Below are 16998 nucleotides of genomic sequence, written 5' to 3'. Positions count from 1 at the left end.
AGTGTCTTTTAAACGGACGTTACAAAAAGACATTAAACTATTGTAAAGTGGGAAAACAAACCACAGCATCGATGTGTGTCTAATTAGGATAGGGATGCCACTGTAGCACCATCACCGATCACGCACGGTGAGCACGTGACATCTCAAAGGTGACAGCAATATGGCTGTAAAACTGGAATGTTGACTTACATTTTCCTCCTCCTCCCCGGCCCCTCAGTGTAAAAACATGAACACTTCCTGCGAATAATTGCTTCAGCATGCGGCTCATAAATAAATAAATAAAATAATTGCGCCTTCATAGGTAACAAAAAAATATCACTTGAGTGTTTTGCTCAACTTGCTTATCAGTGCCCTTGTAAAATGCAATAGAATCTTTCTTCTGGACACTCTCCTTTATGGGGGTTGGAAATCCTTGTCAGGGTAGGAAGGTCAAAGGGCCAAGGTTTTAAACCGTCACCAATAAAGCTGCCAGCCAGTACAGTACCATGGAATCATGGAAGTAGCCATTCCCTTGCATTAAATGCCGGTGTGAGTATTATTACTACAGTTGAAAGGATCTTCTTGTTGTAACCTCACACTTTGATCGGACAGTGCTGTTGCCTGTAAACTCACTTGTGGTGATGTGGAATTCTTGCATGTAGCCTCAGATGACTGGGCAAAACATAATGCTATACTATTGTTATCACGGCACTCAGGAGGTGAATTTCTTGCCAAAGTGTAATTTGGTCAAATAATGTTACCACTTATATTATACATTTAAGCCTGAAAGTGTGTTGATTGGCAGCAGTCCAAAAAATCCAAATACAGTACTGAAATTGGGAAGATGGCTACGCCTCGCTAAAGATACTCAAAATAAGAATGAATTGATCCATGATTTCGATGTTGGAGTAAATGCCAAGTTTGGAAATATGTTTGTGCAGTCAAAATAAAAAAAAATTATTACGTAGTTCAGGTCTGTGTAAACAGGCGCTATACAGATACGCAACGGGTTGCCTTTATAACCTCACCTCGCCAGGCTTTAGGCCATAGATGGACGACATGCTCCAGTTCAACATGACAGCATGGCCTCCAGTAGGCCTCACAACGCCCTGCCATTACCACACACACGAAACAACAATCGTTCCCACACCGCCAGCGCATTTCAGTATCAACCATTGATACTTCGACTTGAAGTCCACGTTATTTTCAGATGTCAAGCAAATGAAATTGCATTTTATATATATGTGTAAAATGTGTGAATGCATGTTACTGTTGATATCGTTGATGATATTTAGGCCATATTAGCACTCACAATTCACTAGTTTAAAATGTTACTTCTGGACAACAAAATAGCTCATAAGATTCCACTGATATAAATAAAGATTCTGAATCTGTGTTTGTGGCTATTAGGAATTGGTCACAGATTTAGGCATGTAATATTGTAAAAAAAAAAGGTTTCTAAGAGCACAAAATCTTCCTACAAACTTAACCGCACCATTATTACGTTGCTAAGATCGAAATCTGAAAACAAAAGTAATATTATTAAGCAATTATTGAATGAGTATATTTAGGTAAGCAATTAACCATATTTTGGCTGTAACATAAAGTGGTCATTTACATGTGTAAAGTCTATTTGTGTGTCCGTTACCACGGCCCACATAATGACATTCATGGCTTCATCACACGTGCTATGTGCGCCCCATGGCAGGCGCCTCATCTGCGGTATGAAGCAGTTGTGTGTTGGAGGCAGCACAGTGTCTGAGGCCAATCCTGATCCACCCATCGTTCTTGAATAGCGGGAGGCACCGTCGTGCTCGCACCTTGGGGGCTCCAGTTGTGCCGGACGTGTAGAGGATGTAGAGGGGGTGGTCCGACGAGACGGGCACGCAGTCGTGGGGCTTGGCAGCCGAGACCTCCTCCTGCCAGCACATGTCCCGGCCAGGAACCAGCGTTGCCCGCGCCTGTCACCGCACAGTCAAGAAAGAGCAAATGTCAGGAACATCTTGACAGGCACAATAATCGTTTTGCCTTTTTTTTGACATTTCCAAAACGTCACGAAGATTTTTTGCTCGCTGTATTTTATTGCAACCGTGCTTCGCTGGTGGTTAGCAGCATGGCATAGTAATGCGGTGCAACACGGTACGGGGGTGGTACAGAATGTTGTTGCCAGACGTGGCGTGGTGTTCGGGAGGGCTTGAAGCATGGGAATGAGCTGCTCGTCCAATGTTCCTGCTCAACAGTATGAAACGGCAAGCAGCTGCTGTGCGGAGTGGCATGGTGTGGCCAGGAGGGCACGTGTTCATGGTACCATGCCAGGCCGGCTGTAGACAAGGACTTTTTCAGGCTTGTGCGTGGCGATGTCAAGCGCTGCCTCCAGGAGCGGCTTGTATGCAACCTGACGGCCTGGTTCAATCCCAAACGAAGCACTCAGCACCATCTTGGGCTGTAGTCAAAAGACAAAGATCCCCCATGTAGCCATACCAAGCTGTTGGGGCAAGTTCTGTTAGCGAGCACCTATGAAGGCTGGCACAACGCACAAGGGGGTGGATGGATAGCACCACACCCGCTGCCTTTGTCTCCCTCGTGGCGATGTTTACCACACACCGAACCAGGTACTCATTTGAGGCTGAGTCGACCTAGGAGAGGCTCAGGACCGGTTCAGATCATTGTCACTGGTGTTGGCTGTGAGAGGGAATCGAACTTGGTGTGCCAGGTTCGTAGTTCGGCATTCTAACCACTGTGCCACTACTGTACAAACACAGCCACACTAAACAATGGGTTAAACAATGGGTTAAACAATGGGTTAAACAATGGGTTAAACAATGGATGCCTGGAATGCTACACCAGAGGCTTCATATTGAAAGATAATGACTATACTGCAATCCTAAAAGTACAATGTTAAGGGATATCATGCTGATGTAATCCTAAACTATTGATTTAATTTGCATTGATTTAATGTAAAAGGCTCGAATGTGCAAAACTACAGCCTTAATGTCGGAGTAAGTGATGCTAATCTGTAATCTGAATGTTAAATGCTGAAATACAATACTAAAGGCACAATGCTGCAAAGTGCCAAAGATTTATGGAAAAAAATATAAAACCAGAAATACATCCATCATCCTTAATCTTGCAAGGTACAATGAAAGACATCAATGGAGACATAATAACCAACATATTGAGTACTTAAGTGGATATATATATAATGAATGGCAATCAGACAGGGAAATCGATATTTGTGGAAAAAAGTGGATTACTTGACCTTGAATATTTACAATTACACTATATGGTTACTATTTAATGTGGGAATTGCAAATCTCCAGTAAATGAGACATATTCAGATAGTTATTAATAAGTAGGTCATATCTATCGTAAGCCTATTCATCCCATCATCATTTGTGGCTGGTAAAATGTATATCACTTTGTGGGAGGTCAGAGGTGGTGAAGCTATTGAGAGAATGAGCCTGGGACCAGGCAAATAAGATTTGTCCTGCCCTGGTGATGTTGCAATTATATACCAACAAGTCGGTTACGGAGGAATTTGATTAATGAATGTTTAGCCAGTTAAGGTGCTTCACAATTATAATCGACTATTTTTGACATAGATTGAAAATAGCAGATGCCCCAATAACCTGCCTGCTGAAGTCAGGAAACCCCCAAAGATCCACGCCCAGCGTGATGCGGCTTGCAATGCCGATGACATCAGTAAGAAAACCCCGCCCAGCGGCAAGCATGAGAACAAAAGTTAGACTAATTTTCCAAATATTTTTGTCCGATCTGATAACACAATCTAACCGTAATCGGTAGAGAAATGGATTTATATAAATAGCGAGACAGCCCACATCTAAGAGAACGTTTTTCACGCTCCGACACCTTTGCGTGGTTGATGCGGACTGCCAGCTCCTTGGAGGCAAAGCCTCCAAAGATGAGGCTGTGGATGGCTCCAATGCGAGCACAGGCCAGCATGGCAAACATGGCCTGGGGGATCATGGGCATGTAGATGACCACACGGTCGCCCTTCTGCACTCCATTCTTCACCAGGACGCTGGCAAGACGAGACACCTGCACACAGGCGCGTGCGCACACACACACACACATGCGTACGCTCAGACACGGGGTCGCCAAACAGAATGGTGCTGCCCCGTGCTAGCCTGACCAGACACTTTGGCATTGATATATAGCATAGTAGGCTCGCACTGTGGACAATGACATCTATTCAGATCAAAGAGTGCCACACTGCTTTTGAAAAGAGCCAGGTAGCATGAATGATGGTAGCAATAATGTGATTTCTGTCGGTACTCAAATGCCGCCACCAATAGAACTCGTTATTATTCATTTAGCAATTAAATGAATATATGTAATTTACCATCACGAGGATTTTAAAAAACAAGATATATATAGTTAGGTATAATGATTGGAGGCATTTGTTTGTAAAATATATATGAACGAATTATACAAGCACACGCAAGAAGCATGCAACCCACATCATTCACTCAGTCATTATAGTAGTCAGTTTATGTAAATAGAACCTTTCACACAACATTGCACACGCACACAGCCATAACAAGGACAACACAAGAGCACAACATTCTTAGGTGTGATTGCACAGCCATGCGTCCACATGCATGCACACGTATACATGGACAAACATGAACGTACACACACAACAATGTGGTCGAGCAGGTTGCACATCATTTATCACCGCGTTGAGACCCGGTGTTATGTACCTGGGTCAGATATACAGCTTGCAGAGCTGACGTTTCACTGCCCTCTGCTCAGCTGGTGATTTGTGCACTGGTGTATTGTGATGCCAGTGCTACTTTTTTATGGGAATCTAATATTTAATGATAGGTATGGTCTCATAGCTGATAGACCAAATCTTTAAATTAATCCAGTCCATGGGTAAAACCGCTCCACGTTTGCGGAGGGCAATCAAGCCTCGTGGATATCACTGTCTTTGTAGAACCAATGGAAAAATGCCCAAAGTGCTTTGGTGGAATTAAAAGGCCCTCTGCCAACATATGAATTGGCCCCATCGCTTTAAATCTGATAATTTAAATTTAGATTTGATACATTTCATTGTGCAAGAGTCCACAATGCGTTGTGCCTGACGATGGTAAGCGAGGTTGGCTTTCGAGCAATGTTTCTCAACTCCAGTCGATAACAACCTCACCACCATCCTCTTTTTTTATGACCAACATTTTTATATTCATGTGTAAATTAACCCATTAACACACCGCGCACTGCGTGCGGAATGCAGTTGGGAAACACGGTTTTTGAGAGCAGTGACTAAATAGTTGACTTTCATTTTTTTGTGTTCAAGGTGAAGGGGGCCCCCGTTTACCTCGCTTAGAGCCTGGCGGTATGTGATGGTTTGAACGATGCCTGTGACGGGGCTGTCGTGAATGATGGCAGACTGGTCTCCACGGCCAGCCTCCACGTGCCGGTCCAGTGCATTGTAGCACATGTTCAACTGCCCGTCCACGAACCTAGCAGGGCCCACACACCGCACCGCCGTTGGCACCAGCATGTCTCCTTAATAATAGCACCAGCGCGCAGTACTGGCACGAGGCACCAACTCAGCAAAAGTTGAAGGTGCCAAGCAGCTCAAAGGGGGCCCATGGATTCATGCAACAAAAAAAATGGAGGGCACGAAATATCAGCTCAAACAAGAGATGCTTATTAAAATTAAAAAAAAGCTCAAATATAATCACGCTTGTTAAACTAATCAGAAGTATTTCATTAATGTAATGATTTCACCCAACCGTGATTAACAATGGTTAAGTTACGCAGCTTGTCCACTCTATAATGTGCATCGTCACGTGATGCAAACATAAGTAATGTATGCTTTGGGCCCCCAATGACCCAGCACCACCGCAACCACTGCCAGTGCTCTGCCATGAAATACGGTCAACGCACCGCCTTCAGTTACAAAGCACCACGACCACATTGGTACACCAACATACTAAAACACGCTGCACCAATTCAACGGGTAAATGAATTGATGTCAACCCTTGCACACATTCAACACGGCATCATAAGTAGCACAACCACACCAGCACGTCAACATGTCTATGAACCGCACTAAAATGTACTGCTAATAGTTCCACACAACGCAGAACACTTATTGATGCGTCATGTTTTAATAGATTTTGAGTCACCAGAGCAAGCATCTAAACCTTTTATACATACAGAGCTTGAGAATAAACAACAATGCAGTGTTAAATGAACATACATATTGCCTGCTTATGCATTGTCTGCTTTAAGGTAATGTGACTCTAATGTTATTTAAACCTATAATTATCAAAATCAAATTCCAAAAAATACAAATTGGTAAAAGCTAATTTTTTTATTGGATGATTGGTTGAAAATGGATAATAGAACGTGTCATTTGTCACGCATTAAAGATAGACTGTATTCAAGCTTAAACCAATTGGACTGAGGAAAACACCACAAAAAATATCCTGCATACCACTTTTAATGTAAACAAAAATCCATTCAGGACAAAAAAATACAAGGCTATTGTTTATCATTTAATCACCATTTAAGTTCTTGCAAATTCAGATTCGGAATCAGAATATGTATTTACACTGGAGGAATCCAATGTCAGTCATAGGGGTTGTTTGACCGTGCTTTTCCATGCTGGTCTGTGTGGGTAGCAGTGAAAGGGGATGCCCAGAACTAGTTCAGAAATTGCTTGCGATTGATGTTAGTCATATCTGGTAATCGAACGTCAGTTTCTGGATCCATAGAGTGCACTAAGCACTGCCACCACTATACCACAAGGTTACTCTTAACACCCTATAAAACACATTCCTGCGGAGGGAGCTGGTAGGAACGTTGGGTTGCTCGGTCAATGGCCAGGGTCAACGGCGGCGTGGTGTATTCCGCAAATATGCCCGACTGTGAGGGCGGGCACAAGCCGGCGTGAGTAGGTTAAACGTTGGGTTTTATAAGGGCACCACGGGGTGAGTAGCCCCTCCCCACCCAGCCCCACCCCTCCCACCCCCCACCCAGCCCCACCCTCCCCTCCCCACCCTCCCCACCCAGCCCCTACCCACCCTCTCCACCTAGCCCCTCCCCACCCTCCCCTATACCCACCCAGCCCCACCCTCTCCACCCAGCCCCTCCCCACCCTCCCCTCCCCACCCAGCCCCTCCCTCCCCACCCAGCCCCTCCCCACCCTCCCCTCCCCACCCAGCCCCTCCCTCCCCACCCAGCCCCTCCCCGCACGACGGACGGACGGACACAATAATCCCCTGTGGGCTGGTGTAACCAGGAGGTTCCTACCAGTATCATTTTCATGGCAACAGTACAACTTTGAATAAAATACATGTTGCAAAATAAAACATAACTTTGGGACACGATTTTTGCATAACTATCACAAGTGATACCAGAGAACAGCTGAGTGTAGACTACCAGTTGTTAACAATTAACTTTCTCAACGCTCACAATGAAACATTGCAGCACCAGTTGGACTTTGCCCATATGCAATATTAGAACTTGCAGATGCAACAATAAGCCGTCCAGCATTTAAACGTCACGAGGCAAGAATGCATTTCTGCAATGGTGATCACACTGGACTTGCAATCCAGATGTCGCTGGTTCGATCTCCCAGCGGGGCAGCTGAAACAATGAGACAGGTTCCTTAACCCCCCCAGCCCACGCCTCTGTCCACTCAGCAGTACACAGTAAATGGTACACCAACAGATAGTCGACCGGCAGCAGGTCGTGTGTGGTGACGCAAAGTGTGGGTACTTTCACCTCTTCCAAGACGACAGGCCATTGTGGAAGACGAGGGCCACAAAGCCTCTAGAGTGGCTCTCGAGAGCTCGTTCTGGTGGAGGCCCTCTTGCAAGCCGTGGTGCGAGCAAGTGGCCTCTGGCCTGCACCTCCAATTAGCAAGGTTGGCTACGTACGGTATGGAAGAAGTTCAACATACATACACATACATACATTCACCTCTTAAAAGCTGGACCGTATCACGCAACATTTGCATAACAGAAGCAGTAAATAAGTGACAGTGCATGTGCTTTATAGAGAAGACTGCAAATCATGAAGATAAAACAATCATCGTGTTCCAATCTATAGTCAAAACAAACACGTAACTGGTTTGAATGAACATAAGTAAACATCTATTCAAATAAGTCGAGGATTTGAAGTTTTCGTGACTGCAAGGATCCATACTCTTTGTTTTTTTCGGTAAAGTCACGTAGGTAAAAATAAAATAAATAAAAAATGAAAACAACTAAATTAAATCACGACGTTTCGGGCGCAACACAAGCGTCCGTCTTCAGGTGGGGAAACACATCAAAAGAGCCGGCATACTTAAGCGATTGATCTTTTTTAATTTAGTTGTTTTCATTTTTATTGATTTTATTTTTACCTACGTGACTTTACCGAAAAAAACAAAGAGTATATGTCGAGGAGTTTACTTGTTTAAAGTACGGATTTTTTAAAATCTTTATCAGCCAGCAAACAGTGCAATGTGATTGTTATGCATGGATTGGTTGTATAGTCCGTTCCTAACGACTGCCGAAGTGTTTGTAATTGAAATCCATTGTGGCGTATTTTGCATTAAAATGCACTGACGTTGTGCAAAATGCATTTATCTCAACAAATGAAAAAGGATGTAATATTTGGTTCTATTGTCTGCATGAGTTGGACAAGTTTATTGAAGGATGCATACATTTGTAAACATCCTATCGATTTTCCTAATTGTTTATATGTGACAATTATTCCAATATAAAAGTTAACTTGAAACCTGGTAACACTAGTCAATGTTGACTTTGATTGTAATGTCCATGTCTGTACTACAGTATACACATTGAGTGGCTGGACAGCCTGCTGGTCAGTGTGAATAGCACTTGAAGCAGCTTAACGCTGCACAATTGTTCAATTCCCACCGTTACTCTGAAACATTTTTCCAGGTTATCAGACCACATCACGCTATGGAGAGTAAAGTCGATAGGAAAGACCTTGTGTCAGTATTACAGGCTAAATAATACTATTAATTACTACTATACTCTCATGTATTATCTCTCAAGCCTCCTTTGCCTAATTGATAATACATTGCAATGGACTTGCCTGATTAAATAAGAGCCAACCTGACTGTTATCATGCTGGTCAGTGTGGGTTGGTGAAAGTATCACTTGTCACTGATGTTAGCCATGTCTGGGAATTGAACTTTGGACACCGGGTTCAGAGTTCAGTGCACAAACGACTGCACCCTGGCCTTTATAGAATTTCAGATCGGCCCAAATATTTGATCAAATCTGTTTGGCTCAATATGCATAACAATTATGAGTAATGCATCGACATACAACATTTTATTGTGGTGCATTAAACATACAGCACTGTAATTGGATAAAGGCGTGATGCTGTGATGACCAACATTAATAATGATCGCATGCGCCAAGCTACTACTGTGGCAGTCCAGCGTGGGTGTCGGTGAGAATTAACACGTTTTGCTGGTAGATGTTGATATTTAATTTGTTAAATTGTATTCACTTACTAACACAAAAAGCTCCCTTGATGGGCATAATCTCATTTCAACGGTGGAAATTTTAAAAGAGGCATATGAACCTTATGGCGGGACCCCGGCTCTCGCATAAACAGCGATGCGACATCATCTTATGTCTGTTTAAGGCGAACGATACGGCAATCTACTCCTCTTGACGAGCTCTACACGATGCGCTCATCAAAGTTTTGTTCATGACTACGGCAATTTCGGCAACGACATGACAACAGAATGATCCGCGCCAGGTGGGTCGCGGCGTTTATGTGCGCGATGTGACGGAATCGGCAAAAAGAAATTAATTAATTAATTGCGATATTGACTTCCGTTTATTTGTTGGACCCATGGGTCCCGCCATAAGGTTCATATGCTGTATAATTTTTAATACCTCACCACACATTCGCATATATACAATACTGTACAATGCATCACATGCAACTACTTAATAGAACATAGTAGCAGACTCACATCTTGACGAAATAGCCAAAAACGTTGCCCCATTAATAGGCCGCAGCTGGCAAACAATATATATAAATCAAACCTGGGTCCTACATTCACCAACTCACACTGACCACCGTGAAGGTCAAACGATCCTCGGGGACAAAAAAGAACATTCACCATCACACGATTTGGATTGCATAAAACCTTCAACCAGCTTTCAAATTCTTTTCAAAATCTTTGAAAACTCTGGTTACGTGGTGTGTAGATTTCTTTTTTGGTCAATATAACCAGAATTGTTTAAGTTCAAACCCACCAATCCGGTCAGCAGCAAGTCACCCACTCCAGAATTCTAGTACTAATCTAGTCATCCACCAGTTGTGAGCCACCAGTTGCCACCTGTTGCACAACCATGCAACACCCCCCCGCTTGCACACCAAACTCACCAGGCCAACACTGAATCTTTCTTCTCCATATCTGGACGTCGCCGGCTTACACGCTGACTCAGCCGCTCTTTGTCTGAACTTTACAAAAGTGGTGTGAGCCGAGTTCAATGTCGCATGTCAGTTGTGAGGAATGCTTAGGTGTCCTCAGTACACCTCAATGCCACCTCGCAGTGTATTACCCCATTGATGAATTAGCCACAACTTCTGTAGTGTTTAAGTATTGCAACCTCTCACATTCTGCTTTATCTGTGCAATTTGCATCCGTATCGTTATGCTGTGGTTTTTGTGGGCTCGTGTCATATGAAGGCCACATTTGACTCTGCGGTTAGATGGTGTGGAATGTTGACCCTTTTAAGGTCAGGCTTTTTGTTTTAATGTGAAGTTATTTTTGGTTACGAACTGGATTTTTCTTAAAAGTACAAATAAGAAAATTCTACATAGATTTTTGAGAAACTTTTATTTATTGTATTAATTTTGAACCTATCTGCGTGACTTTACCGAAAGACCCAACGAATATGAATTCCTGCAGTCACGAAAGCTTTAAGTCAAGATTTATTAATTGGTTGCATATTTTTAAAATAGTTAATGTAAGATAAAGAAATACAAGGCATATCCACTGTGACAATGTATAGTACAGTACATTTGTAAAGCTGTATTCAATTTGCAATCGAATAAGCTCATTAGTTAAATGTACTCTGCATGTGCTTTCTGAACGTGTACTTGTTCAGCATAGTACTTGTTACTGAGCATAGTACTTAAAGTATATACAGTATCTTCTTGGTTCTTTCGGTAAAGTCACGTAGAAGGGAAGTCATAAAATAATAAAAATAAAACATAATAAAATAAATTTTTTATTATTTTATTACTTCCCTTCTACGTGATTTTTCCGAAAGAACCAAGAAGATGAATCCCTGCAGTCACGAAAGCTTTAAATGGAAATATATACAGTATGTGAATGCTGTTAGTAAACACTTACAATATCGCATCATGGGTACCAATTACCGTATTGCATATTCATTACTTTCATACATTCACTGCCACGTTGGACACAAGCATCAATCGTTCCGCATGTGAACAATGGTGTTTCGTGTGCAGGCAGCTTCAAAGCTGTAATGTGCTTGTGATGTATCCTGTGTCAATGTTAGCGTGCGTTCGTGCTTGGAAACGTCTGCCTCTGCCAGCACCTCTCACCAAGTAAGCAAAGAGTGAACTCGCGGGGAACAAGCGCTTGGCAAACCAGCTGTTTTTGTAAAGCAATGCACAGTATGTTCTCGGATTGACAATTGAGGCCAGAGAAGTCAACAGCGATCCAGTGCTCAAATAACGTCATTTGAATGGCATGCATTGAAATGGGTTAATAAATGCTCATAACTCTTTGCTTCTTTCGGTAAAGTCACGTAGGTAGAAAAATAAACAGAAGCGGTCGTCCTCATGCGGAAAAAATAATCCAGCAATGTAACTGCTGAACCAGCGAGAGAGCTGTTACGACAAGGTTATATATGTGGCGAAGGGCAAGCAGGCGGGATCTGAGCGGGAAAGGAATTCCATCCCCGGAAGCAAACACGTCAGTTGTGTTAATGGGGGAGATTAGGGAGAGAGAGATTAGGGAGAGATATTAGCATGATTTGAGCTTCCGTCCCCGCACAAGAGCACCGTCCCCGCATATGTGCACAACAGCAGTGTTAATGGGAGATTAGCACTATGTTGATGGGAGAGATTAGGCAGAGAGATTAGGGGGATTAGCAAGTTCATGTCATGTCTATGTGTAACACAAGCTGCGGCGCTGCCAACTGCGCTGTGAGAGGCAAGCGCGTCCACGCAAGAGAACCACCGCAACGGTGGTCGCGGCAGTGAGACACACAGCCCATCACACAGCCAGAACCATCGATACATCGAGGCTAAGGGAGCAGAGGTGGCCATGTTAGTGAGAACCCAGCCCGTTAATAAAGAGGCACTTAACAGGGCAATTACCCAGTAGTGTGTAAAGTGAAGTCAGTCCGTTGCTTTGGCTAAAACCTCTGATGTCAAGCTTGATTGGTAAAACTTGTTTTTTTGTCTAGTTTTCACCTGAGATATGTAATGCCACTCAAGCAGCAGCAGTTGTTGTAACCTGTATAGCTACTGGAAAAAATGCCAGACGTATGGTTTAACCCGACTATAACGGTGAATGCTTATGGCCACTTAATCTCGCATGACATAACGGTCAATTGTGATAATGTAGCACTGACAAAATTCAAGTGTAAAAATAACTACAACAAGCGATGATCTTGTTTATACAGTATTGTATTGTTTTTTAATCAGAACTTCCAAAGTGGCTTCCAAGAGGAACTATCAAACTGGAGGTTGCGTAAACACATTTGCACGTGATAGAGAGGCAAAGAACAATTGCACAAAGCACATCGGCAAATACATTACATTGTCAGGGGCTTATCAAGCACTCCCCGGTACTGTAGCGGTGTTCACAATCAATGATTAATATGTGAGATAAGTGAGAGAATCAAGTACCATCTTTGTATATATTTCACAACTCACGTTGTTGGAATAGAATGATAAGCATCACAAAGCAGTCTGTTATGCAAACGACTTGATCAGCATTCGGCATTTCAATCAGTTCCAGAAGGTAAGTGTACAGGTGGGGTGGTGTCAAACACTGGCAATGTACTACATAAGTATTAAGCATGTCAGCTACATGATCACTTACAATACATCAGTATAGGCCTACAATACGGTACGTATGTTGCTGTTTACCTGTACACAATACGTATGTGATGGTCTATGCCAAAATTACCGAGTACTCTCACAACCTGGTCAGCTCTCTGAAGCTAAGCGGTATTTGAGCCTGCAACATACCATGCATAAAGCAAATTTTGTCGGCTCTTACGGGGCTATGTAGTCAGCAGAGTGCAGTGCAGCAAAAATCTACAGTTGTACTATACTATGCCCTAACACGCACTGACCAGCGTGGTGAAGTATAGTCAAGTAGCTTATAAGGCGTGAAAGGAGGTCTTCATCGTGCAGTGGATTGACAAAAGTGATTCATAGTGGGTGTATCACGAGTTCCATACCAACATGCTTGTATGAATGTACAGGACTTTATGTTGAACTTCTTTCGCACCGTACGAAGCCAACCTTACTAATCCGAGCTGCTCACTAACAAGCACTCGGCCCTGACATTCTACACACACGGTGGATGGATGACGTTGTACATGTAAGAGTTATTTGCAGGACTTACATGTGCGGGCATGTCATGGATTATCTCCCGAATACAAAAAAAAACAACAATTGAACCTTGGTGAAGTTGCATCTCTGGCAGCGCAGTGGTGGAAACTCCACCTTCCTTTGGCCGGGGTCATGTTATGCAAGGTTTTATAGAAGTCGACAAACCACGTCTGTCAACCACAACCAATGAGTTTCATGAGAGAGCAAAGACAAAGATCACCACCCATCCCAGTGTAGCCTGTAACAGACTGTTTGGGGAGAAGTGCTGTTCGCGAGCACCTACAAAGGCCGGCACTGTGGCGACGTTTACCACACAACCGCACCAGCTACTCATTTGAGGCCGAGTCGACCTAGGAGGGAGGAGGCCCCGGGGACCGGTTCAATGAATCACCACTGACGTTATCCGTGAGACGGCTCGCACACAGACAACAACGGCACACGCACAACACCCGACCGAGGAGCACGGAGCCAAAGGCAACGAACAAACTTTTAAACTTGATTTGGGGCTTTCGTGGCTGCAGGAATTACTCTTTGATTCTTTCAGTAAATATCACGTAGAAAGATAATGAATTAAATAATAGAATAGGACGTTTCGATTGCAACACAAGCAATCATCATCAGGTACGAATGAATGAGAGAGAGAAATTAGCACTCTTTGGAAGAACGTTAATCAACCAGGTAGGTTGTTGACTGTCAACCAGGTAGGGTGTTGACTGTTGTTTTAGCCGACTCTCTGTGTGTGTATTGCATTATATTTCTAAGTTTACTAACTTTGTATTTTCTTTTCTTGGTTCTTTCGTGGCTTTACCGAAAGAACCAAGAAGATGAATCCCCGCAGTCACGAAAGCTTTAAATCGAAATTTGTTTTTCTCATTAATTCGTACCTGATGACGATCGCTCGCGTTGCAATCGAAACGTCGTATTCTACTATTCAATGTATTCTCTTTCTACGTGGCTTTACCTGAAAGAACCAAAGAACAAACTTGTGTTTACCAGCGCGTGTAGGGGCTCTTGGAGTCATCCAGCACCCGATCGAAGCCCTTGGTCCACGTCACCCCCCTTGGCAGCTTCTGCCCAGAAGCGCTCCGGCTCAGACTTGGCCGACTTGAAAGCGGCATCGTAGTTGCTGCTGCTGCCGGAGGATGATGATGAGCTGGCACGGGACTGCTGATGCTGCTGCTGAAGGTGAAGCTGATGATGGTGCACCAGCGACAGCTGCGAGACGGCGGGCAGGTGGCAGCGTTGGAAGGGGGAGCGGGGAAACCAGGCAACTGCGGTGCAACCTGCGCGGATCATCGTTGATGGTGATGTTCAGGGGGGCAAAGAGAGATGATGATGATGGTGATTGCAGGAGGCTCTGGTTACCGAGGACTGCCTTGAGTCAACCCGTGAACACACGACGCAAGTGTCCGAGCGCGTTTTGCCGAGGTCGTAGATGGGTCGGATCCCTTTTTATTGAGTGCGGAGCTGCAGGCTGAGTGCGGGTGTGCAGAAGAGGAACGTGGAGTTTGGAGCGATGTGGTTGGTTGGTGGTTGATGATGGCGAGGAGTTTCTGCGTCCCTGGACTCGATAAATGCGGATTTTGCTCGGATGCGCACGAAGGCATGGGCGATGTGGGACCAGCAGCACCAGCAGGGACGCGACTACAATTCCGCCGGTGGCCACCACCAACCAACCCACCGACCCACCCCACCACCACCACTCCTACCAAGCAGTGCTGATACCACTACAATGGAGCATACCCAGCACACGCCTGCACAAAGCCACTACCGCCATGTACCAACCTCCACGTTTCTCCCCCAGCCCCCCTATACATGTTTCCCCAGCCACCACCCCCCCCGCCCCCCAAATCTACCACCACTCTTCTTCACCTCCCTGCCAAGTTATTCCAGCTACGCGCCCCCTCTCGTTTACAATGGGGGCATTGCTTTCGACGCGTTCGCGTGTAAAGTTAAGAAAATCGATGTGGATATAGAAACTAACAAAAAAAACCCCACGTGTGTTTTTAAACTTTCTCCAGCTTGCAAACTACAAAGCTAAGGCGTCGCTTCTTCTCTTCCCTCTCCTCTGCGCTCTTGCCACGGCCAAGTACAACAGCAGCAGCAGCAATCATAAACGAAAGGCGACGAAGCGAGTGGCGCAATGTTGGAAAGCTGACATCCACCCCTCCCCCCGTGGTGGTGACGTGTTCACGAAAAGCTTTGTGGTCGTGCTAAGTACTACGACAAATATCCACCACCACTACCTCCCCCGCCCCCGTGTCAACTAAAACTTTAGGGGCAATTCTAGATTTGAAGCTTTCGTGACTGCAAGGATTCATATTCTTAGGTTTTCGGTAAAGTCACGTAGGTAAAAAATGTAAATTAATAAATGTAAAATAAAAATAAAATTTATAAAAGTAAAATAAAATGTTATTTTTATTTTACTTTTATTAATTGAAATTGAAATGTTTTACCTACGTGACTTTACCGAAAACCTAAGAATATATATCTTCTTAGGTTTTTTCGGTAAAGTCACGTAGAAAGTAAAATAAAATAAAAACAAAAATCACGACGTTTCGTTGCCTCCGAAACGTCGTGATTTTTGTTTTTATTTTATTTTACTTTCTACGTGACTTTACCGAAAAAACCTAAGAAGATGATTCCTTGCAGTCACGAAAGCTTCAAATCTAGAACTAAGAATATATACTTTAGGGGCAAGTTGCTGTTGAAGGGCGGCACGGCACAACGACTGAGCGGGTGCGTGGGTTGTCAAGCACCATGCGCGACCGCCTTTGTCTCCCGAGGGACCGTCCATAAATGACGTCACGTACCTGTGCGGGGGGGGGGGGTCAGACATTTGTGACGATGTGTGACGAGGGGGGGAAGGGGTTTGAGAAATGTGACGTCACATCAAAATGCGCAACTTTAAATAAATATAGGCAACACGTTCTACTTAATTAAATAGACTTTGTAATAAATGTTTTCTCCTACAACATCAGAGTGCAGCGGCACATTAAATACGCACTACAATGACAATAGTTTAAAGCGATTTGAAGCATGTTTTATTTTAGGGGGTGGGGGGGGGGGCAGAGCTTTGTGACGTCATATTTTAGCGGGGGGTCTGACTTTTTGTGACGTCGTGTGACGAAGGGGGGGGGGTCAAAAATCGTCCAAAATCGCGTGACGTCATTTATGGACGGCACCATACTCTAAACTCTAAAGGCTTCTTGTCCTCGAAACGTGGAGGGAAATAAATCGGAGGACTCAGAGATAAAATCCACGAGAGAGACACGCAAACTACAAATATACAACAGCAGGCGTCAAGGGTCGAACCCACGACCACCTGCAGACCAGGCGAGAGAGTTAACATTTCGCCACCGTGGCACTCAAACCCTGTACATTTAAATACACCACAACGGC

The 16998-nt window shown here is 44.1% G+C and overlaps 1 protein-coding gene across 1 annotated transcript in view; it reads right to left on the bottom strand.

The window, feature by feature from the left end:
• The window catches only part of ACSS3 (acyl-CoA synthetase short chain family member 3), a 31473-nt gene extending 16276 nt beyond the window's left edge, over positions 1–15197 (bottom strand). Inside the window, 7 exon segments of the mRNA XM_078596793.1 lie at positions 1008–1088; positions 1800–1940; positions 2288–2422; positions 3850–4038; positions 5321–5465; positions 14590–14654; positions 14656–15197. Coding sequence (XP_078452919.1) covers positions 1008–1088; positions 1800–1940; positions 2288–2422; positions 3850–4038; positions 5321–5465; positions 14590–14654; positions 14656–14892 — 993 coding nt within the window. The 5' untranslated portion in view covers positions 14893–15197.
• Positions 15198–16998: the final 1801 nt, after the last annotated feature.

Source organism: Lampetra planeri, chromosome 8, assembly GCF_965212315.1.
Source record: "Lampetra planeri chromosome 8, kcLamPlan1.2.h2, whole genome shotgun sequence".
NCBI classification, from domain to species: Eukaryota; Metazoa; Chordata; class Hyperoartia; order Petromyzontiformes; family Petromyzontidae; genus Lampetra; species Lampetra planeri.
This window is presented reverse-complemented; position numbering and strand designations above follow the sequence as displayed.